General features: G+C 41.1%; 1 protein-coding gene across 1 annotated transcript; it reads left to right on the forward strand.

Annotated features, from left to right (window-relative positions):
* Positions 1–8,131: 8,131 nt before the first annotated feature.
* Positions 8,132–10,124, forward strand: LOC130504009 (uncharacterized; the record flags this gene model as incomplete). Its single annotated transcript, XM_056998577.1, has 2 exons — positions 8,132–9,635; positions 9,978–10,124. Coding segments are annotated over exons 1-2 (1,651 nt in total), but the record flags the coding sequence as incomplete, so codon positions are not given.
* Positions 10,125–23,375: the final 13,251 nt, after the last annotated feature.

Genomic DNA, 23,375 nt, shown 5'->3' on the forward strand with positions numbered 1-23,375 from the left:
AGCTGGTCTTCACTTCTAGTGTAGCAAGGTAAGATGATCTTCTGCTCCACTGCTGTGTCTAACCTTGTGACAATCCACTTCAATATGCTTTGTCCTCTCATGGAACACTGAGTTTGAAGCTATATGAATGGCCGCCTGGTTATCACAGTGCATGGTGATTGGTGTTGTTGTTTCAATGCCCAAGTCTCTCAGCAGGTTCCTGATCCAAATCAGCTCACTGGTCAGCTTCCTCATGGCTCTATATTCTGCCTCAGCACTTGAACATGATACCACCTTCTGCTTCTTGCTCTTCCAAGTAACCAATTGCCTCCTATGAAGGTGCAATAGCCAGTAGTAGACCTCCTGTCCACTCTATCACCAGCCCAATCTGCATCACAATACCCTACAATCTCTGTGCTCTGTTGCAACCCATCCAAACACCTTGACCAGGAGCCTCCTTAGGTATCTCAAGATCCTCTCCACCATGTTCCAATGTGAACCTTTGGTGCTTGCATATGCTGGCTCACTTGGTGACAGCAAAGCAAATGTCTGGTCTTGTGATGGTGAGATAGATCAGCTTCCCCACCATTCTTCTATAGAGTTTGAAGTCTCCAAATGGTGTATCTTCAAACTCCCCCTCACGCAAATATCTTGTAACCCTCTTCAAGTGGTGTCTTGGCTACTCTTCCACCAAGCTCTCCTGCCTCATTTAAAGATCAAGTGTGTACTTCCTTTGGCATAAGAAAAGCCCCTCTTTAGAGCGGCATATTTCTATCCCAAGGAAGTACTTGAGCTCTCCCAATCCTTAATATCAAATGAGGATTTAAGAAAGCTTTAGTTGAAATTATACCTTCCTTGTTGCTGCCAGTGATGATAATATCATCAACATAGATGAGGATTACAACAATGCCTTGCTTGCTGGTGAGTGTGAAGAGAGTATGGTCAGATTCTGATTTCACAAACCCTCTTCCATTAAGGGTTGTGCTAAGCTTGTGATACCAGGCTCTTGGTGATTGCTTTAATCCATAGATTGCCTTCTTCAATCTAAGTACATTTCCTGGTTTGACCATGTCTTCCTTCCTGGTGGTGGTCTCATGTAGACTTCATCTTCTAATTCTCCTTGAAGAAATGCATTCTTGACATCCATTTGCCAGAGATCCCATTCCAAGTTAACAGCCAAGGAGAGAACAACTCTTATGGTGTGAAGCTTAGCCACTGGTGCAAATGTATCCAAATAGTCTTCTCCATAGACTTGAGTGTACCCTCTTGCAACCAGCCTTGTCTTCTTCCTTTCTGGTTGTCCATTTGCTTTGTACTTGATAGTGAAGAGTAGGCGACTTGTTACTGCCTTCTTGCCTTTTGGAAGTTGAGTTTCAAACCATGTATCATTCTTGATCATAGCTCCTATCTCATCTCCCACTGATTCTCTCCACTCATCCAGTGCCATTGCTTCCTCATAGGTCTTTGGTATGTAAGCTTCATCTAGGTGAGTGATAAACGCCACATGTTCTTCTGGAAAGTATGCCAAGGAGCAGACTGCTTGAGTAGGATGAGCCACTGCATTGGAGTTGAAGTACACTCTAGTGCTGGTCCAGTTTGATGGATCCTTCCTCACCCTAGTGCTCCTTCTCAATGGTTGGATCTCCTCTTCTTCTTCTTGCTCTTGATCACCACTATACTGACCAGATTCTTCAGCTTCTCCAGCATCATCTTGATCATGAACTGGTGAAGAATCATCCTCTGGTGCATCTTCATTTTCATTTCCCCCCTCAGGATCAAGATGAGCTGTCTCAAGAGTCGGTTCTGCCTCAGCATTACCCTCAGCAGCTGGTACTTCTGATACTGAAGGCGCCACACCACCACTTGTAGGCTGACTGACTCCCAAGTTCTCCAAGATGATTCTCAGGTTGTTTGCCCTATCAGATGGTCCTTGTGAGAGATCTCTAAGGTTTTCCCAGCTCTTCTCATCATAGTACCCTTTTGATTCCACAAACTTGACATCTCTGGAGACCATCACCCTCCTAGACTCTGGAATGTAGCATTTGTACCTTTCTGTGTGTGGGTGTACCCAATAAACATGCCCTTGACACTCTTGGCCTCTAGTTTGTTTCTTTGTTCACCTGGTGTCAAGACATAGCACACACACCCAAACACACGCAAATGATCTAATGGAGGTTTGATTTTGTTTAATACCTGAAAGGGAGAGACATCTTTGAGAACTTTTGTGGGAATCCTGTTGATTAGGTAGCAAGCTGAGATCACAGCATCTCCCCAAAAACGTTTTGGGACATTAGTGTGAAACATCATGCTTCTTGCAACCTCCATAAGATGTCTGTTCTTCCTTTCAGCAACTCCATTTTGTTGAGGTGTGTATGGGCAGCTTGTTTGATGGATAATGCCATGTTTTGCTAGATGTTGTTTAAAGGCATTGCTAGTATATTCCCCACCATTATCAGACCTAAAAATCTTGATCTTAGAATTAAAGTGGTTAGTTACATAGTTTTGGAAGTTAATAAAAGCTTCTAAAACTCTATCTTTACTTTTAATCAGTGTGAGCCAAGTGTATTTTGATTTCTCATCTATGAATGTCACAAAATATTTATGGTTTTCTCTAGATGCAATTGGGGCAGTCCACACATCAGAATGCACTAGATCAAAACAATTCTCATAAATAGTCATAGATTGAGGAAAAACAGTCTTGCAATGTTTGCCAAGAATACAAGCCTCACATGATTCATTTTTAAAAGAAAGATTAGGCAACATTAAACTCAAAGCACGAGAATGGGGATGGCCTAATCTAGCATGCCACAACTCATTACTAGCTAAAAACAGAACTAAAAGCAGTAGATAAATCTGATAGGTTGGTGTCTTCAAGCAAATAAAGCTCTCCCTTGCTCACACCTTTGCCCAGCATCTTACTGGTCTTAATATCCTGAAAGCAAACATCATTAGGACTGAAAATAACATTGCAATTCAAGTCATTAGTTGCTCTTTTAACAGATAAAAGATTTGATGTGAATGCAGGCATATATAAAGCTTGAGAATCTTTATTAAACAAGTTCAGATTTCCTACTCCCTCAATGGGAATTTTATCACCATTTGCAATCATAACACTGCCTAGAGCTGGTTTAATATCACTGATAAGTCTAGCATCCCTAATCATATGATGAGAAGCTCCTGAATCAATGATTAAAGGTCTAGCAGTGTATATGCATTTTGTATGGAAGTTAAGGCATGAATACTTTGGTTACCAGAGTTTGCATTGAAGGCTTTGATCAAAGCTTCAATGTCTGACTTCCTGATGAAGGCATCCTCATGGACTGGCTGAGACAGAGCGTGAGAGGTGGAAGCACCAGTGTGAGTGGTGGAGATCATAGCCCTTCCATCATCCCCCATGCGCATGGAGCTTGGAGCTAAGTGGTCCTGAGCTCTTGCTTCATGAGCTCTGGCTGGTTGAACTTGTTGGCTGAGGCTGGTCTTAGATGAGGATGGAGGATCCAGCAATTTGTTTTGGAGTGTCCTGTCTTCTTGCAATGCTCACAAGTTACTGACTTGTCTCCTCCTCCTCTTGGTTTAAAGTAAGCTTTGTTGGCAGCACCACTCTCTATCTTCTCAGCCTTATGCGCCATTGATAAATCTCCTTTGCCACCACCAAATAACCCATCTGAGCCTATCTCCTTTTGCAGCTGAGCACACACACTTCATCATAGCCTGGTAACTCCTTATCTCTTAATATGTGTCTGACCACATCACTGAAGCTTGGGCTTAATGTGAGAAGTAGTCCAAAGACCTTATCTTGCTCACGCCTCTCTTCAAGTACCTCAGGGTCATTAGAGCTTGGTCTTAACATCTCTAGCTCAGACCACAGCTGACTGTACTTCCCAAGATGCTTGGTGAAGTCCCCTTCTTCTTGCTGCAGGTTGTTGATGGCTCTCTTCACTTCATAATCCTGGTGAGGTTTGAAGTGTTGCCAAACACTCTGTGCAGAGTATCCCACAACTGTTTTGGTGTTGTGCAGTGACAATAGGTGTCCAGAGTGGACCATCAAGAGAGCTATGCATGATAGACAGCACCATGAGATCTTCCTGTCTCCATTTGCCTTCATCTACCACCACAATCTCCTTGCCATCTTCTCCTTGGGTGATTTTCTTTGGAGCAGAGCTTGAAGTCACATGCTCCCAAAGTCCTCTACCTCCAAGAGCTGTCATGGTCATCCTAGACCAAGTAATGTAGTTTCCTGGACCCTTGAGTGTAACTGGAATGCGCACTGTGTAGTTGTTCTCCATGTTTCTAGGTTGGGCGCCAAGAAGATTTGAATTTTCAAGGCTGAGATTGAGAGAGATATGTTCTGGAAATGAGTGAACTCAAGTCTAGAACCAGAATAAACTCTCAAGATATAGAAATTAGGACAGAACAGAGTGAGCACAACCAAGAAAAATATTAAGAACACAACTTTATTATCCACTGGATAAAGAAATCTGTAGAGAAATTTGTGAAAAGAAATCAGAGAATCAAGAGTGAATGAAATGAGAGTAAATTTGCGGAAGTGAGAGAAGGAATCAGGAGCTTAAAGCTCTGATACCATGTTAAAATCTCAAAAACAGAGTAAAGAACTTCAAGAACAAGAGAGAGAGTAAAGAGAGAGAGAGAGTGACGATTTGCAAAGAGTAAAGAAGGAGGATTTTTCCTTAATCTTATTGTGTGACAAGTTACATGTATTTAAAGGCAAGTAGCCTTACTCAGAAACAAATAAACTAATCTAGGCTAAGTACAGATATAATAAACAATTGATCTGATCTAAGTGAAAGTGACATATGCTAAACGGCTCCTTCCTTATAAGCAAACATGTGACTTTGCTTATTATATCTATTCTTCTTGTCTTGATTCACTCCAACGGTCTCCTATGCTTCTTGTTGTCGTAACATGATTTATTTAAACTTGCCTTGCCCCATAATGCACGTTGGTCACTCCTTAATAGCTTGTGGGGCAAGTGATGCATGGCGTAGCTTGTAAATCAAGTATGCTCTGATCTGGTCAACTCCAAGTATCTCCATATCCTCTCTTCTCCTCTTTTTATTTATTTCCTTTGTCAATAAGAATAACCAGGAAGTTGAATAAATCTCACAGGAGTTGTAAGTAAGAAGATATCCCACTTTATATCCAGATGATTCCAGATTAGCATGTTCGGACATATGGCAATATCATCATGATTCTTATCAAACCAGGATGAACCACGATCTAAGAAGCTTTATTTGGAACCACTAATCAGTGGAGAATAACCAGGAAGTTGAATAAGTCTCACAGGAGTTGTGATTAAGAAGATATCCCACTTTCTATCCAGATGATTCCAGATTAGCCTGTTCGGACATATGGCAATATCTTCATGATTCTTATCAAACACAGGATGAACCACGATCTAAGAAGCTTTATTTGGAACCACTAATCAGTGGAGAATAACCAGGAAGTTGAATAAATCTCACAGGAGTTGTGAGTAAGAAGATATCCCACTTTCTATCCAGATGATTCCAGATTAGCCTGTTCGGACATATGGCAATATCTTCATGATTCTTATCAAACCAGGATGAACCACGATCTAAGAAGCTTTTGGTTGGTATTTAGAAAGAGTATTAAGAGATTGAGAGAGTTTGTGAATCAAAGATCTAAGAGTTTAAGAACAAAGAAATCATCTTTCACTACTTGAGAGCTCATACAGCATGATTTTATTAATGAGCTGAGATTACAATATATAGAGAGAGAAGTAAGACAAGGGTTCGCGCAAAAGCTAAAGAGTAAACACTATGCTAAGCATGTGAGGTCAACATGGCAAGGCTGGCTGGTTTGAAATGAAAGGCTGAGAGAGCTCACATGCTTTGGACCTTTACAGCCTGTCCAAAGCTGTCTTATGCGAGCCTCTCTTCCTCCACACAGACCACAACGGTCTGATCACTATTCATAGACTCTTCCTTAGTCCAAAGCACTTGCCATCTCTTCTCACCATCAAGGTAACTTCCTTGTACCTTTAACTGAGCAGTAACTTTTATTTTACTGTGGTAAATAAAAGTTACTGTAATAGTGCCATCTCCAAATATGCTTAACTCTTCTTCTCTTCTCTTCTTAGCATCTCATCTCAACACTCCCCCTCAAGCTTGACCATGTGAAACAAGTCGAGCTTGGAAGGACCATGAGATCTCCCTCGTTAAAACCTCATTAAAGAAAACCCATTGGGACAAAACCTTAATGAGGAAAGAGTAGAGATCACATGATCAGGAGAGTGTATAAACTAGTGCTTAGGCGAAAGATCAATGAGCCCCAATCTGATATGAATGGACTCCATTGTCTTTTGCCTTGCTGCCTTTGTGAACACATCAGCCAACTGATCCTCACTGATGAGGACATCAAATCAGAACCAACCATGGAGAAAGAAATCAGGAGAAAACCAGTGGAGAGCATGAAGCTGAGAGAAGCTATAGAAGCTGGCCATGACATATGTGCAATCAAAATGCCATATCTTACACACCAGGAGGAATTAATTCATGAAACCGGTTTTGTTGGATTCTACACTCAACAAGAGCACGCAGGAAATTGGTTTCATATCAAAAGGATAAATGGTTTAGGAGATATTCCATTTCCAAGTCAAAGGTGGCCCGACTTGCCTTATTTAGAAGATCAGGAGCATATCATATGTCAAGCTAAATATTGGCGTCCAGGAGACTTTGTGCTACTTCTAGAAGCACTCCACAGCCCATTGAGAAGCACCAGCACACACTGGATCAGGCGGATCCTTGAAGAATTCATTCAAATCAAACTGGAGCTAAATAAGGAAGATTGGACAATTGTTTAGTTTGATCATTACCAAACCAAGATATGGCGACCAGGAGACATTCTACACTTACCAGAGGAGCTTGAAGACATATTGAGAGCATTCAAATTGCAGCACACCAAGAGGAGAAGAATATGGAGCAGTTTGCCTTATTTGGATTCAAGCAACATTTTATTCAAAGATCTCCAACGGCTCTTTCCATCTTTCCTTGGAGCTTTGAAGACATATTCAGTGAACCAGGATATTCCTAGACGTCATCAGTTCATGCCTAAGTTATCAAGACTCAAGAAATCCCACCCATTCAGCCAAATCCCCCAAACTACTCCAACAGCTAGTTTTGCAAGTTTTCTGTTTATTTCTTTTATTTTGAGCATTATATAAGCTCAATAGCACTCCCATGGTAGCAGCACGTTTTATCATCTAAGTTTAATACAAAGTATTTTTTTTCCTTTCAAAGTTTGTCTTTGAATTGATTTGTTCTTTAGAAGTCAGAGTTGTGAGAAGCACTTTGTTTTCTTTAGATCTGTGAATTAGGTTGTTTGAGAGAGTCAAATAACTTTATTCATCATAGGTTGAGAGAGTCAATCACTTCATTCCATCTAACCACCAGATTGAGAGATTCAATCTAACATCCAATCCGCAAATCCCCTTCAAATCCATCAACTGACTAGGCTGAAAGAGTTATACGACCAGCAGCTTGGTTCCATCAATCTATCCTTGTGAGGCTCAGTTTTGTGCCTGTATCATCTGGTATCAGAGCCGAAAGGCTCCTATCAGGTTGTTTCTATCCTGTTCTTGTTTCATTTTTGTTATTTTCATTTATTAAAAAAAAAAAAAATTTGTTTTGCATTTCTGCCATTGTTGCTTGTTTTAGTTCATGCTTTAAAAACCAGAAAAAGAAAAGAAAGAGGACGAGTTTGACTTGTTTTGATTCAGAAAATTTTGAAAAAAAAAAAATATAATTGTGTTTTCATTTATTTGCAAAGTCTAGTTTCCATTTGTGTTTATTTTCATTCCATAAAGAAAACCAAAGAAAAATCTGCATTACCATATTTGTTTCTTGTTTCAAAAACTTGCATAAAAAAATACATATATATATATATTCCTTGCATTAGATTATTGTTGCATAACATTTTGATTTATTCAGCCATTTTTCGTGCATACCATAATATTGCTGCATTAAAAAGAAAAAAAAAAAATTATTCAAAGCATAGCATATTTATTTCGGTCCAAGCATATAGTTTAGCCATTTTGAATTATTATTTCACTTATATTTGACTCCTATATCCATTAGAACACTTAACCCACAAGTTTTGTGTTATATCAGGAACCATGGGAGATGAAGAACAAAGTGATTGGGAGCAAGAAGAACAATTTCTGTCTGATGAAGAGAGTGGTTATGAAGAAGATCAGTGGACAGATGATTGTTCCAGTACTGATTATGATGATGATCCAGATGGTGGAGAGCTTGAACCAGAACCACCAGATCCGTACCAAGACAACACCAGCTACATAGATTGGTCTAGAGAAGAAGCTGACCAGAGAGCTAACCATGAGGGCGAGATGTATCAAGAGGAAACTGAATCCCAGATCAGTCTAGATGAACACAACTACCATGAAGAAGCAGAGAATGAACAAGAAGTGGTTTATCCAGAAGATGGTGTTGATGATAACTCAGATCATGAGGAGTCATATGTGGAAGAGAGGCCATGGTGTGAGATACCATACTCTGAAGAGAACCATGATGAAACTGATTCCCAAGTCAGTTTACCCTACTCTGAAGCAAACCGTGAAGATGGAGCAACAAGTGAGCGTGACTTTGCTGAAGAAGAAGAAAATGAGGCTGTAAGAAGTGATGAAGAGTATGAGCCAAGATACATCCAATACGCAGGCCATCATGAAGGAATAGAAGCTTACTGGAAGTGGGAGAAAGACCTAGATCAATGGTTTGAACTTCATCAGATTGAAGAGGAGGAGAGACCACTAATTGCTGAAGATACTCTAACTGAGTATGCATACTGGTGGTATGATCGTGATGCTTCTTGGACAGAAATGAAGGAGCTACTACGTGAGGAGTTTGTGACAACAGCTGAGAGCCACAAGGAGTATCATTTCAGGCACCCAGATGTATTTCCTAAGCCAAGGAGATTGATTCTAGCACCCATGTCAACTCCAGAGATTATGCCAAAGAAGAATTGTGGTTCTAAGTCATGGGAGATCACGTGCAACACCTCTAGCAGCAAAGAAAATGATGATAAAGTTGTGCAATCCAAGAAGAAACCAAAGGAGAAACATGTGCAACCAAAGGCAGTACCAAAGAAAGGAACTCAAGCAAAGCAGAATTTAAAGATGAGTTCCCTACATATGATCAAGCCTCAAGCAAATCTTCAGTGGTTTAAAGGAGCTCTACAGCTACCTAAGAAAAAGACAGAGGCGAGATCTCCAGCTCCAACAAAATCAGAACAACAAGCAGAGAAGCAATATACAAAGCAGAAGCTAGAGCAATGTAAGTTTTCTGATCCTTTAAAGATAACTAGCATAATCTGTTATAGATGCCATCAAGAGGGTCATTATGCTGTAGCTTGTCCAAGTAGATCATCAGTAGAGATTTTACACTTAGAAACACCAGAAAATGCTTTTAAAGATAATCTTGTTCAGCTAGTCCCTGAGATGTCTATTTCTAGTGTAATACACTTGTCTTTGCCAAGAGATGTTGATATAGGAAATGAAGAAAACTTTGAGAAAAATTGTCTAGAATCAGACATACTCCAAACCCATGTGATTATCAACTCCCGGCCAACACCAATCACTGCCCCCAAACCAGAGTTGATACTTGGTAATATAGTAAGTGAAAAATCTGAACTTGTTAATTACTGGAATAATATTTTAACTAGTTATACTTTCAAGTATCCAGTTTTAAATAATTCAAGTTCAAATATAATACACTTGCTCTTTCCCTTAAGTGTCAAGACAGAAACAGGAACCATTGGCGTACTCAAAGACTGGAGAGAAAAACCACCAGATCCAAAACCAGAGCAAACCAGAGGAGTAATCCTATCTTACCTACTCAAAGGAGAACCCCCAGATGCCCCACACATCACCACACCTAAAGTTTATCAAGGTAAGACTCTAAACTCCCAAAGAAGGATGAAAGCTAACTTGCTTTCTATTGGTGCAGGAGAAATAGTTTCGAGGTCGAAACTTCTTCAAGGGGGAGGGTATGATGAGGACATCAAATCAGAACCAACCATGGAGAAAGAAATCAGGAGAAAACCAGTGGAGAGCATGAAGCTGAGAGAAGCTATAGAAGCTGGCCATGACATATGTGCAATCAAAATGCCATATCTTACACACCAGGAGGAATTAATTCATGAAACCGGTTTTGTTGGATTCTACACTCAACAAGAGCACGCAGGAAATTGGTTTCATATCAAAAGGATAAATGGTTTAGGAGATATACCATTTCCAAGTCAAAGGTGGCCCGACTTGCCTTATTTAGAAGATCAGGAGCATATCATATGTCAAGCTAAATATTGGCGTCCAGGAGACTTTGTGCTACTTCTAGAAGCACTCCACAGCCCATTGAGAAGCACCAGCACACACTGGATCAGGCGGATCCTTGAAGAATTCATTCAAATCAAACCGGAGCTAAATAAGGAAGATTGGACAATTGTTTGGTTTGATCATTACCAAACCAAGATATGGCGACCAGGAGACATTCTACACTTACCAGAGGAGCTTGAAGACATATTGAGAGCATTCAAATTGCAGCACACCAAGAGGAGAAGAATATGGAGCAGTTTGCCTTATTTGGATTCAAGCAACATTTTATTCAAAGATCTCCAACGGCTCTTTCCATCTTTCCTTGGAGATTTGAAGACATATTCAGTGAACCAGGATATTCCTAGACGTCATCAGTTCATGCCTAAGTTATCAAGACTCAAGAAATCCCACCCATTCAGCCAAATCCCCCAAACTACTCCAACAGCTAGTTTTGCAAGTTTTCTGTTTATTTCTTTTATTTTGAGCATTATATAAGATCAATAGCACTCCCATGGTAGCAGCACGTTTTATCATCTAAGTTTAATACAAAGTATTGTTTTTCCTTTCAAAGTTTGTCTTTGAATTGATTTGTTCTTTAGAAGTCAGAGTTGTGAGAAGCACTTTGTTTTCTTTAGATCTGTGAATTAGGTTGTTTGAGAGAGTCAAATAACTTTATTCATCATAGGTTGAGAGAGTCAATCACTTCATTCCATCTAACCACCAGATTGAGAGATTCAATCTAACATCCAATCCGCAAATCCCCTTCAAATCCATCAACTGACTAGGCTGAAAGAGTTATACGACCAGCAGCTTGGTTCCATCAATCTATCCTTGTGAGGCTCAGTTTTGTGCCTGTATCACTCACTCCTAGTGTAACAAGGCAGAATCACCCCAAGTATCATCATCTGCCTCACCTTGTGACAATCCACCTCAATGTGTTTGGTTCTTTCATGGAACACTGAGTTAGAGGCTATATGGATGGCTGCTTGATTATCACAGTGCATAACCATTGGAGTTGCTTGCTCAATCTCCAAATGCTTCAGAATCCCCTTGATCCATACTAGCTCGTTAGTGAGCTTAAGCATAGCTCTATACTCAGCCTCAGCACTAGAACAGGACACCACCTTCTGCTTCTTGCTCTTTCATGTGACAAGATTACCTCCAATGAATGTACAATAGCCGGTTGTTGATCTTCTGTCTGCTCGGTCTCCAGCCCAATCCGCATCACAGTAGCCTACAACCTCAGTACTCTTGTTACATCCCATCCAAACTCCAAGACCAGTCGTTCCATTCAGATACATCAAGACCCTTTCCACCATTCTCCAATGATGCTCCTTAGGAACTTGCATGTGCTGACTCACTTGATTCACCGCAAAGCACACATCAGGTCTTGTGATGGTAAGGTAGATCAGTTTCCCCACTATTTTTCTGTATAGCTTAGGATCATGAAATGGCTTGCTATCCTCAATCTCCCCCTCACGTGGAACCTTGTAACCATCCTCCATTGGCATCTTTGCTGTCTTTCCCCCATATGCATCAGCTCCTTTCAAGAGATCAATCACATACTTCCTTTGAGACAGAAACAACCCTTCCTTTGATCTGCATATCTCAATCCCAAGGAAGTACTTCATTTCTCCCAACTCTTTGATCTCAAAACTTGCTTTAAGATACTCCTTTGTAGCCTTGATGCCTTCCTTATCACTTCCTGTGATGATGATATCATCAACATAGACAAGCAACATAATAATGCCGGATGGGGTGGTTAGAGTAAAGAGAGTGTGATCCAACTCTGACTTCCTGAATCCTCTCCCATTCAGTGTAGTGCTTAGCTTATTGTACCACACCCTTGGAGACTGCTTAAGACCATAGATAGCTTTCTTTAACCTCAGCACATTGCCCTTCTTGACTAGATGCTCAAGACCTGGTGGTGGATGCATATACACCTCATCTTCCAATTCTCCTTGAAGAAATGCATTCTTCACATCCATCTGCCACAAATCCCACTCAAGATTCACAGCTAAAGACAGTACAATCCTGATAGTATGGAGTTTAGCCACTGGTGCAAAGGTCTCCACATAGTCCTCACCATATGTCTGAGTAAATCCCCTTGCCACCAGCCTAGACTTGCGCCTCTCTATTCTCCCATCAGGATAGAACTTGATTGTGAACACCCATTTACTAGTCACTGCCTTCTTCCCTTTAGGTAGCTCACTCTCATACCAAGTTTCATTTTTAATCATAGCTCCAGACTCATCAGCCACTGATTCTCTCCACTCTTTTATAGCTACAGCTTCCTCATAAGTCCTCGGGATGTAACACTCATCCAAGCTCACTGTGAAAGCTACATGATCATCCGGAAACTCTGCAAAGGAACACACAGCTTGTGAGGGATGTTCCACAGCCTGGGCATTGTAGTACACTCTTGTGTTTACCCAGTTGGAGGGATCTCTCTTCACTCTAGTGCTTCTCCTTAACTCCTGCCCCTGTTCCTCTTCTTGTGGCTCTTGTTCCTCAGCTTGGACACCTGAATCTTCTCCCCACTCTTCACTATACTGAGTACCACTCTCATCTGAAGTAGTAGAAGTAGCCTCTCTTTGCCCATCTTCACTCGATTGAGCTCCACTCTCTACTTCTTGTGTCGCCTCTTGATTATGTTGTTGACTTGAATCTCCTTGATTTTGAGATTCAGTTCCATTCCCCCTCTCATGATCAGGAGGAGTTGTTCTCACAGCTTCTCCAGGCTGATTGGAAGACTCTCTTCTTCCAGAACTCTGATTCGGGGATACTCCTATCCCTAACCTTTCCAACATCACTCTCAGTGTTGTTGCTCTATCAGATGGAGCTTGAGACAAATCCTTCAAATTTTCCCACTCCTTTTCTTCATAATACCCTTTAGTTTCAACAAACTTCACTTCTCTAGACACCATCACTCTCCTTGCATCAGGATCATAACACTTATAACCCTTTTGAGTGATGGAGTATCCAATAAACATGGCCTTTGTACTCTTGGCCTCCAGCTTGTTCCTCAGTTCTCCTGGAGTCATCACATAGCACACACATCCAAACACTCGTAGATGATCAATGAAAGGCTTCTTCTTATTTAACACCTCAAATGGAGACACATCATTCAGAATCTTTGTTGGAACCCGGTTGATAAGATAGCAAGCAGTTTGCACAGCATCTCCCCAAAATCTCTTTGGTACATTTGTGTGAAACATCATCGACCTAGCTGTTGAGATGAGAGGGTTATTTATAAGAGCTAAGGTGTGAGAAAAGCTTATGGAGAGCATCCGGATTATACAAAGTCATATTATAAAGTTACTGTGGTAAAAATATAGTTACCACAGTAACAAGGTAAAAAGAAAGCTTGTGAAGAGGTAAAAGGAAGAATGGAAGACTTGGAGTGAAAGGGAAGGTGTGCACAGTGATCAGACCGTTGGGACTAAAGGAGAGGAAGAGAGGCGCGCTACACTAGCTGGTGACAGGCTGTAAAGACAAGAGCATCTGGTCTAAGATGCTCTTGGCATCAAGCGTGTGAGCCTTCCTGACCATATGTTCAAAAGAAGGCGCCACTCCTTCCCTTGACTTCACATGTTCCTAATAGTGTATTTGAATGGCTAAACCCTGATGTTGCTTTGCTTTATATACCTTGTAATCTCTCTCATTTGCGAGTTAATGAAAATCAGTCTCTCTTAGACATTGTCTCTTATTCTCTCTAGCTTTCCGAGTCTCATAATCTCTTCTTAGTCTCTTAATCTTATTTAATCACTCAGATTTCTCTAAAAATAATATGGTATCAGAGCCAGGTTGAAGGCAATCTGAGTTCTTGTGGACTCTTTGGTGATTCCTAGTGAAGATCCAAAGAGAAGTTTGTGTTCTTGCGGTTACTTTTTGAACTCTTTTGAGGTTCTTTGGTGATTCCTTAGTGAAGATCCAAGGAATAGTTGGTGTTCTTAGTTGTGTTTGCGGATAGACTACAAGATCTCTTAAACTCTTTGGTGATTCCTTAGTGAAGATCCAAAGAGAAATTAGTGTTCTTGTTGTGTTCTTGCGAGTGTTCTTAAAGTTTGCTCATTTTCTGTGTGTGTGGAGTTGTGAGTACAAGTCTGGGATTGTTGAGTATTGTTTCAGGTGTTTACAAGCTCAGGAAGTGTTAGTTGAAGTCTAAAGGTGTCGGCTTTCAAGATGGAAAGTGGTGGATACAACAATATGAAGGTTGCGGTTTGCTTCAAGGGAAGCAACTACTTGGTGTGGTCTCGGATGGTGAGAACCACAGTTGGATGCAAGGGTCTCTGGAAACATATCATACCAGGAGACCCTCCAAAGCTTCTTACTCAAGGAAAAGAGGGAGAAGAAACCTCAAGTGATGCACTTGAGAAGTGGGAACAAGAAGACATGTTGGTGATGTCGGTTCTCCATGCATCACTTGAGCCGGCTATACTGGAAGCATATAGCTACTGTGAAACAGCCAAGGAGCTGTGGGATACCCTGAAGAAGGTGTATGGCAACACATCAAACCTAAGCCGAGTGTTTGAGATCAAGCAAGCTATCAATCTGCTTGTACAAGAGGATATGGAGTTCACTAAACACTTGGGAAGGTTCAGATCACTCTGGTCCGAGTTGGAAATGTTGAGACCAAGTACCCTAGATGCTGATGAGCTCAACAAGAGAAGAGAGCAAGACAAGGTCTTTGGTTTGCTTCTTACTCTGAACCCGGCATACAATGGTTTGATACTGAAGTTGCTAAGAGAAGATGATCTGCCAGACCTTGAAGAAGTGTGTTCCCGGATTCAAAAAGAGCAAGGTTCTATTGGGCTATTTGGGAAGAAGGGAGAGATGTCACTAGCTAACCAAGCTAGTCAAGATGAACCAGGAGAGGGTTACCAAGCTAACAAGGCAGTGCAAGGGAAGTATGAGAAGTTCAATGGCAATTGTGATCACTGTAAGAAGCATGGGCATAAGAAGAGCAGCTGCTGGATACTTCATCCGCACTTGAAGCCAGCTAAGTTCATGAAGGACAAAGAAGCAAGAGCTCACATGTCCGAGAGCTCAAGTGGAGGATCGAGTGGAGCTGGTACTAGTAAGGGCAAGGAAGTGGCTATGCAGGATACTGGTGGTGATGGCAAGTCCCTGGTGGCCTATTCTGGTGCTCCTACCATCCGCAGCAACCCTTGTGATGATTACATCAAGAAATCCGACCTTGATGCAATCATAAAACACTTCAAGGATCATGGTAACTTTGGTAATGACTTTGGGTACTCTTTTGGTGCTATGATGGTAGATGATCCTGTGGAAATGAGTAGCATTGATAGCATTGTTGATAGATTAAGTGATATGCATCATGGTGTTTCTAGTATTGCTAGTCTTGCTAGGACTGATCATATCCATTCTTTCAAGCTTTCTAGCATCCTTGCTCTCATTGCTAAATCTTGTGCATCAAAGCCATTGATAGTTGATTCTGGTGCATCTCATCACATGATAAGTGACACTAAGTTGATTAAGAACATTCTCCCTCATTCTGGTCATGTGATGATTGCTAATGGTGATAGGATTCCTATTAAAGGAATAGGAAGTCTCAAGTTGTTTGATAAAGAGTCTCAAGCTCTTTATATGCCTGATTTTGCTTCAAATCTTTTATCTGTTAAGAGATGTGCTACTGATTTGCAATGTAATGTTATCTTTAGCCCTGATGATGTGAAGTTTCAGGATATTAAAAGCAGCAAGATGATTGGAAAAGGAGTGACCAAGGGTGACTTGTATTTGCTTGAAGATCTTGCTCCTGTTTCAAATTATAGCTGCTCGTTTACTACTATTTCTGCTTCTGGTTTGAGTAAAAATGCATTGTGGCATGCTAGACTAGGACACCCTCATAATAAGGCTTTTAAACTGATGTTGCCAGGTGTTTCTTTTGAGAATAATGATTGTGAAGCTTGTATTTTAGGCAAGCATTGTAAAACTGTCTTTTCAAACTCTTCTACTGTTTATGAGAAATGTTTTGATCTTATTCATTCTGATGTTTGGACTGCTCCTTGCTTGTCTAGAGATTCTCATAAGTATTATGTCTCTTTTATTGATGAAAAATCCAAATACACCTGGCTAACACTCATTCCAACCAAAGATAGGGTGCTTGATGCATTTAAAAATTTTCAAGCTTATGTGACTAACCAATATCATGCCAAGATTAAGATTTTCAGGTCTGATAATGGAGGAGAGTACACTGGCAATGCATTCAAGCAACACCTATCCACTCATGGAATCTTGCATCAAACGAGTTGTCCCTATACACCACAACAGAATGGTGTAGCTGAAAGGAAGAATAGACATCTCATGGAGGTGGCAAGGACACTGATGCTTCAGTCTAAAGTGCCTAAGAGGTTTTGGAGTGATGCTGTGACTACAGCCTGCTATCTGATCAACCGAACTCCTACACTGGTCTTGAAAGGGCAGGCTCCATTTGAGGTATTAAACCAATACAAACCTACCTTGGAGCATATGAGAGTGTTTGGATGTTTGTGCTATGTGATGGTGCCTAGTGAAATGAGAAACAAGCTAGAAGCTAGAAGTGTGAAGGCAATGTTTGTGGGATATTCATCCTCACAAAAGGGTTACAAGTGCTATGATCCTGACACAAGAAGAGTGTTAGTATCAAGAGAAGTGAAGTTTATAGAAGAAAGGGGTTACTATGAGGAGCAGAATCAGGAAGATTTGAAGGATCTTACCTCAGATAGAGCTTCTACATTGAGAACCATCTTAGAGGGTCTTGGAATCCACATGTCCCAAGATCAGCCTCGGGAATCAACAACAAGAACACCACCAAGAGATCAAGCAGTGGGTCAAACAACTTCCAACCTTGATCATGTGGGGGGAGAGAGTTCAGGTGGTTCAAGTGGAGATGAGAGCTCGGGTGGTTCTCATGACCAAGGTGTGGAAGCTAGTAATGGAACTGAAGAGAGTCAGCCAGTAACTAGTGAAGATAGTGAGAGTGGTGAAGCATCTGGTGAGAGTATACAAGACAGTGTACAAGAACAAGAGCAAGCCGAGCCAGTATCACAAGATGTCTCACCACCAGCTTTGAGAAGGAGTACAAGGGTCAAGAGGGATGCTTCCAACTGGGTAAACACGAGAGTGTACTACAATGCCCAGGCTGTGGAGCATCCTTCTCAGGCTGTGTGCTCCTTTGCTCAATATCCAGAAGAGCATTGTGCTTTTCAAGTAAGCTTGGATGAGAGTTATGTTCCAAGAAGCTATGAAGAAGCAATGCTTATACAAGAATGGAGAGACTCAGTCAATGCTGAAGCAGATGCCATGATCAAGAATGATACATGGTATGAGAGTGCTTTACCAAAAGGCAAGAGGGCTGTGTCTAGTAGATGGATCTTTACTATCAAGTATCTTCCAAATGGGAAGATAGATAGGCGCAAGACAAGACTGGTGGCAAGAGGGTTCACTCAAACCTATGGAGAAGACTACATTGATACTTTTGCACCAGTGGCCAAGCTTCACACCATCCGAGTAGTCTTATCATTGGCAGTGAACCTTGAGTGGGATCTTTGGCAAATGGATGTCAAGAATGCCTTTCTACAAGGAGAACTAGAGGATGAAGTGTATATGTTGCCACCACCTGGTCTTGAGCATCTAGTGAAGAAGGGAAATGTCTTGAGACTAAAGAAAGCAATCTATGGCCTTAAGCAATCTCCTAGAGCTTGGTACCACAAGCTGAGCACAACCTTGAATGGTAGAGGCTTCAGGAAGTCAGAACTTGATCATACTCTCTTCACATTGGTTACACCCTCAGGTATCATTGTAATCCTTGTGTATGTAGATGATATTATCATTACTGGTTCTGATAAAACAGGTATCAAGGCAACTAAGGAGTTTCTTAAATCTGTTTTTGATATTAAAGACTTAGGAGAGATGAAGTACTTCCTTGGTATTGAGTTGTGTAGAGCCAAGGAAGGATTGTTTATCTCTCAAAGGAAATATACACTTGATCTTTTGAAAGATGCAGGTGCATATGGAGGCAAGGTGGCAAAGATGCCCATGGAGGATGGGTACAAGGTTCCACGTGAGGGGGAGATTGAAGATAGCAAGCTCTTCCATGATCCAAAGCTTTATAGAAAGCTTGTTGGTAAGTTAATCTACTTGACAATCACTCGGCCTGATATATGTTTTGCTGTGAATCAGGTAAGCCAGCATATGCAAGCTCCAAAGGAGCATCACTGGCGTATGGTTGAAAGACTATTGATGTATCTGAATGGTACACAAGGTCTTGGAGTTTGGATGGGTTGCAACAAGAGTACAGAAGTGGTGGGCTATTGTGATGCTGATTGGGCAGGAGATAGAGCTGATAGAAGATCAACCACTGGCTACTGTACTTTCATTGGTGGGAACTTGGTTACTTGGAAGAGTAAGAAGCAAAAGGTGGTCTCATGTTCTAGTGCAGAAGCCGAGTACAGAGCCATGCTGAAGCTAACCAATGAGCTTGTATGGATCAAGGGGATTCTGAAGCACTTAGAGATTGATCAAGCTACACCAATGACTATGCACTGTGATAACCAAGCAGCTATCCACATTGCATCCAACTCAGTGTTCCATGAGAGGACCAAGCATATAGAGGTTGATTGTCACAAGGTCAGGCAGATGATTGTACTTGGAGTAATCTTACCATGTTACACAAGAAGTGAAGATCAGTTGGCTGATGTGTTTACCAAGGCTGCGAGGCAGAAGACAATGGAGTCCATCCATATCAGGTTGGGACTCATTGATTTGAGCAGAAGGAGCTGATCCCCTTGCTGTGAGGTCTTCACTCTTTTTCCCTCATTAGAGTTTTGTCCCATTGGGTTTTCTCTAGTGAGGTTTTTAATGAGGAAGATCTCATGGCAGTCCAAGCTTGACTTGTTTCATATGGTCAAGCTTGAGGGGGAGTGTTGAGATGAGAGGGTTATTTATAAGAGCTAAGGTGTGAGAAAAGCTTATGGAGAGCATCCGGATTATACAAAGTCATATTATAAAGTTACTGTGGTAAAAATATAGTTACCACAGTAACAAGGTAAAAAGAAAGCTTGTGAAGAGGTAAAAGGAAGAATGGAAGACTTGGAGTGAAAGGGAAGGTGTGCACAGTGATCAGACCGTTGGGACTAAAGGAGAGGAAGAGAGGCGCGCTACACTAGCTGGTGACAGGCTGTAAAGACAAGAGCATCTGGTCTAAGATGCTCTTGGCATCAAGCGTGTGAGCCTTCCTGACCATATGTTCAAAAGAAGGCGCCACTCCTTCCCTTGACTTCACATGTTCCTAATAGTGTATTTGAATGGCTAAACCCTGATGTTGCTTTGCTTTATATACCTTGTAATCTCTCTCATTTGCGAGTTAATGAAAATCAGTCTCTCTTAGACATTGTCTCTTATTCTCTCTAGCTTTCCGAGTCTCATAATCTCTTCTTAGTCTCTTAATCTTATTTAATCACTCAGATTTCTCTAAAAATAATACTAGCAACCTCCATTAAGTGCCTGTTCTTCCTCTCAGCTACACCATTCTGTTGTGGTGTATAAGGACAGCTAGTCTGATGCACAATCCCATTCTTGGCTAGATGACTCTTGAATGCATTGCTGATGTACTCACCTCCATTATCTGACCTTAGTATCTTCACAGAAGCATTGTATTGATTGGATACATATGCTTGGAAGTTCATAAAAGCCTCCAACACCCTGTCTTTAGATGGAAGCAATGTTAGCCAAGTATACTTTGACTTCTCATCAATGAAAGTCACAAAGTACTTCTGGCTATCTCGAGACATGCATGGAGCAGTCCATACATCTGAGTGAACTAGATCAAAGCAATGCTCATAGGTTGCCTCTGAAGTTGGGAACACCGTTCTACAATGCTTCCCTAGTATGCATGCTTCACACTCCAAATGATTGAATGACATGTTAGGCAGCACTAATCCAATGGCTCGAGCATGTGGATGTCCTAGCCTTGCATGCCAAATCTTGTTGTCAACTCTCTCAGCAGCACTATTCAAACACATAGGATCGGGAGAAGCTTTAGCTACTTGGAGATGGTATAGCTGATTCTTGCTATCCCCTCTACCAATGACTCTTCCAGTCTTCAAATCTTGAAACTCCACTTCTTCTGGCCTGAATACTACTTGACAACCAAGATCAACCGTTGCTCTTTTCACTGATAGCAAGTTTGATTCAAACCGAGGCATGTAAAAGGCATTAGTCTCCTTGTCAAACAGTTTGAGCTTCCCCACTCCTTCTATGGGAATCATGTCCCCATTTGCTATCTTTACTCCTCCACTGGATGTTTATATATCCTTTAGTAGATGTCTATCACTTATCATGTGATGACTCGCTCCAGAATCAATGATGATAGGTTTGTTTGATATGAATGCTTTGGTAGGAGAGCCATCTCTCCGGGTCGTAACCAAAGCATACATATGCTTAACAAACTCACTCCATTCCTTCTTTGTTACATGCTCATCTACTTCTGGCTTCTTTGGAGCCATGCTTCCTTCTCCCATATAGGCAGAGTAGTTGCATACTCCCACAACTCTCTTTCTACACCTTATCATGCTGCTAAACCCCTTAGCTAGCATTCTCCCTTTCCTCTTCTTCCGGAAGCTCTCACTCCTACTCCCGGGTAACAAATCTCTCATCATCTTGTGTGCTCTCTCCACCAGTGCACACATCCCTTCCACATCCGCGAGTTGTTCTACATTGAGAACCATCTCTACTAGCCATCCATAAGATGACTCCATGCTCGCCAAGAGCCTTGCTATCACCTCTTGCTTTGGTGTAGCATCCACATGAGTTCTCAACCCTTGTAGCTCATCCCACAAGTGTTGCAGCTCCATTACATGATCTCTAACTCCAAGGATCCCGTCCTTGACTTCATACACTCTCCTAAGACTGATCTTGTTCTCATGAACATCTTCAATCTCCTTAAGTAATGTACTCGTTTCTCTTGCTGTCTGATCTTCCTCAGCAGCTATCTCCTTTAGTAACTCTGCCTTTGCATAGTTACTCCTATCAGTGGCCATCTCCTTCAAAGATCCCACCTTTACACCATTACTCCCAATCCCACAGCTCTCCAAAGCTGTCTTCAACCAGACTGACCAACTCCACTTCATTTCCCTGTTACACTTGTTGTTCTTCATCACTAACCATCAACAATCACAGAGATCAACACACAAGACTCAGCAACCCACAAACAACATCCAAAGCGCCAAGCTTTAGCTTAAATCTTCCTTCAAGACTCTCAAAGACAACTCGCCAAGCTTCTCAGCAAGCTAGACTATCTTCCTGAGCTTGTCAAACACCTAAAGGAACCTCCTTGAAGCTTGCCCTCCAAAAGAAACACCAGCAGACCCAAACTCAAAACGAAAAAGGATCTAGCTCACCAAACACTCAAGAACACTCAAGAACACTCAAGAACATTCTTCAAAGATCACGAAATACTCTTCCCTTTTAATTAACCTGGCTCTGATACCATATCATTTTATAGTTTAGAAAGAGTATTAAGAGATTGAGAGAGTTTGTGAATCAAAGATCTAAGAGTTTAAGAACAAAGAAATCATCTTTCACTACTTGAGAGCTCATACAGCATGATTTTATTAATGAGCTGAGATTACAAATATATAGAGAGAGAAGTAAGACAAGGGTTTGCGCAAAAGCTAAAGAGTAAACACTATGCTAAGCATGTGAGGTCAACATTGCAAGGCTGGCTGGTTTGAAATGAAAGGCTGAGAGAGCTCACATGCTTTGGACCTTTACAGCCTGTCCAAAGCTGTCTTATGCGAGCCTCTCTTCCTCCACACAGACCACAACGGTCTGATCACTATTCATAGACTCTTCCTTAGTCCAAAGCACTTGCCATCTCTTCTCACCATCAAGGTAACTTCCTTGTACCTTTAACTGAGCAGTAACTTTTATTTTACTGTGGTAAATGAAAGTTACTGTAATAGTGCCATCTCCAAATATGCTTAACTCTTCTTCTCTTCTCTTCTTAGCATCTCATCTCAACAGATATTGCCATATGTCCGAACATGCTAATCTGGAATCATCTGGATAAAAAGTGGGATATCTTCTTACTTACAACTCCTATGAGATTTATTTAACTTCCTGGTTATTCTCCACTGATTAGTGGTTCCAAATAAAGCTTCTTAGATCGTGGTTCATCCTGTTTTGATAAGAATCATGAAGATATTGCCATATGTTTGAACAGGCTAATCTGGAATCATCTGGTTAGAAAGTGGGATATCTTCTTACTAACAACTACTATGAGATTTATTCAACTTCCTGGTTATTCTCCACTGATTAGTGGTTCCAAATAAAGCTTCTTAGATCGTGGTTCATCCTGGTTTGATAAGAATCATGAAGATATTGTCATATGGCCGAACAGGCTAATCTGGAATCATCTGGATAGAAAGTGGGATATCTTCTTACTCACAACTCCTATGAGATTTATTCAACTTCCTGGTTATTCTCCACTGATTAGTGGTTCCAAATAAAGCTTCTTAGATCGTGGTTCATCCTGGTTTGATAAGAATCATGAAGATATTGCCATATGTCCGAACAGGCTAATCTGGAATCATCTGGATATAAAATGGGATATCTTCTTACTCACAACTCCTGTGAGATTTATTCAACTTCCTGGTTATTCTCCACTGATTAGTGGTTCCCAATCAAGCTTCTTATATATTGGGTTCATCCTGGTTTGATAAGAATCATGAAGATATTGACATATGTCCGAACATGCTAATCTGGAATCATCTGGATAGAAAGTGGGATATCTTCTTAATCACAACTCCTATGAGACTTATTCAACTTCCTGGTTATTCTCCACTGATTAGTGGTTCCAAATAAAGCTTCTTAGATCATGGTTCATCCTGGTTTGATAAGAATCATGAAGATAATGGCATATGTCCGAACAGGCTAATCTGGAATCATCTGGATAGAAGGTGGGATATCTTCTTACTCACAACACTTATGAAATTTATTCGACTTCCTGGTTATTCTCCACTGATTAGTT

The sequence above is a fragment of the Raphanus sativus genome, unplaced genomic scaffold (assembly GCF_000801105.2).
Source record: "Raphanus sativus cultivar WK10039 unplaced genomic scaffold, ASM80110v3 Scaffold1295, whole genome shotgun sequence".
NCBI classification, from domain to species: domain Eukaryota; kingdom Viridiplantae; phylum Streptophyta; class Magnoliopsida; order Brassicales; family Brassicaceae; genus Raphanus; species Raphanus sativus.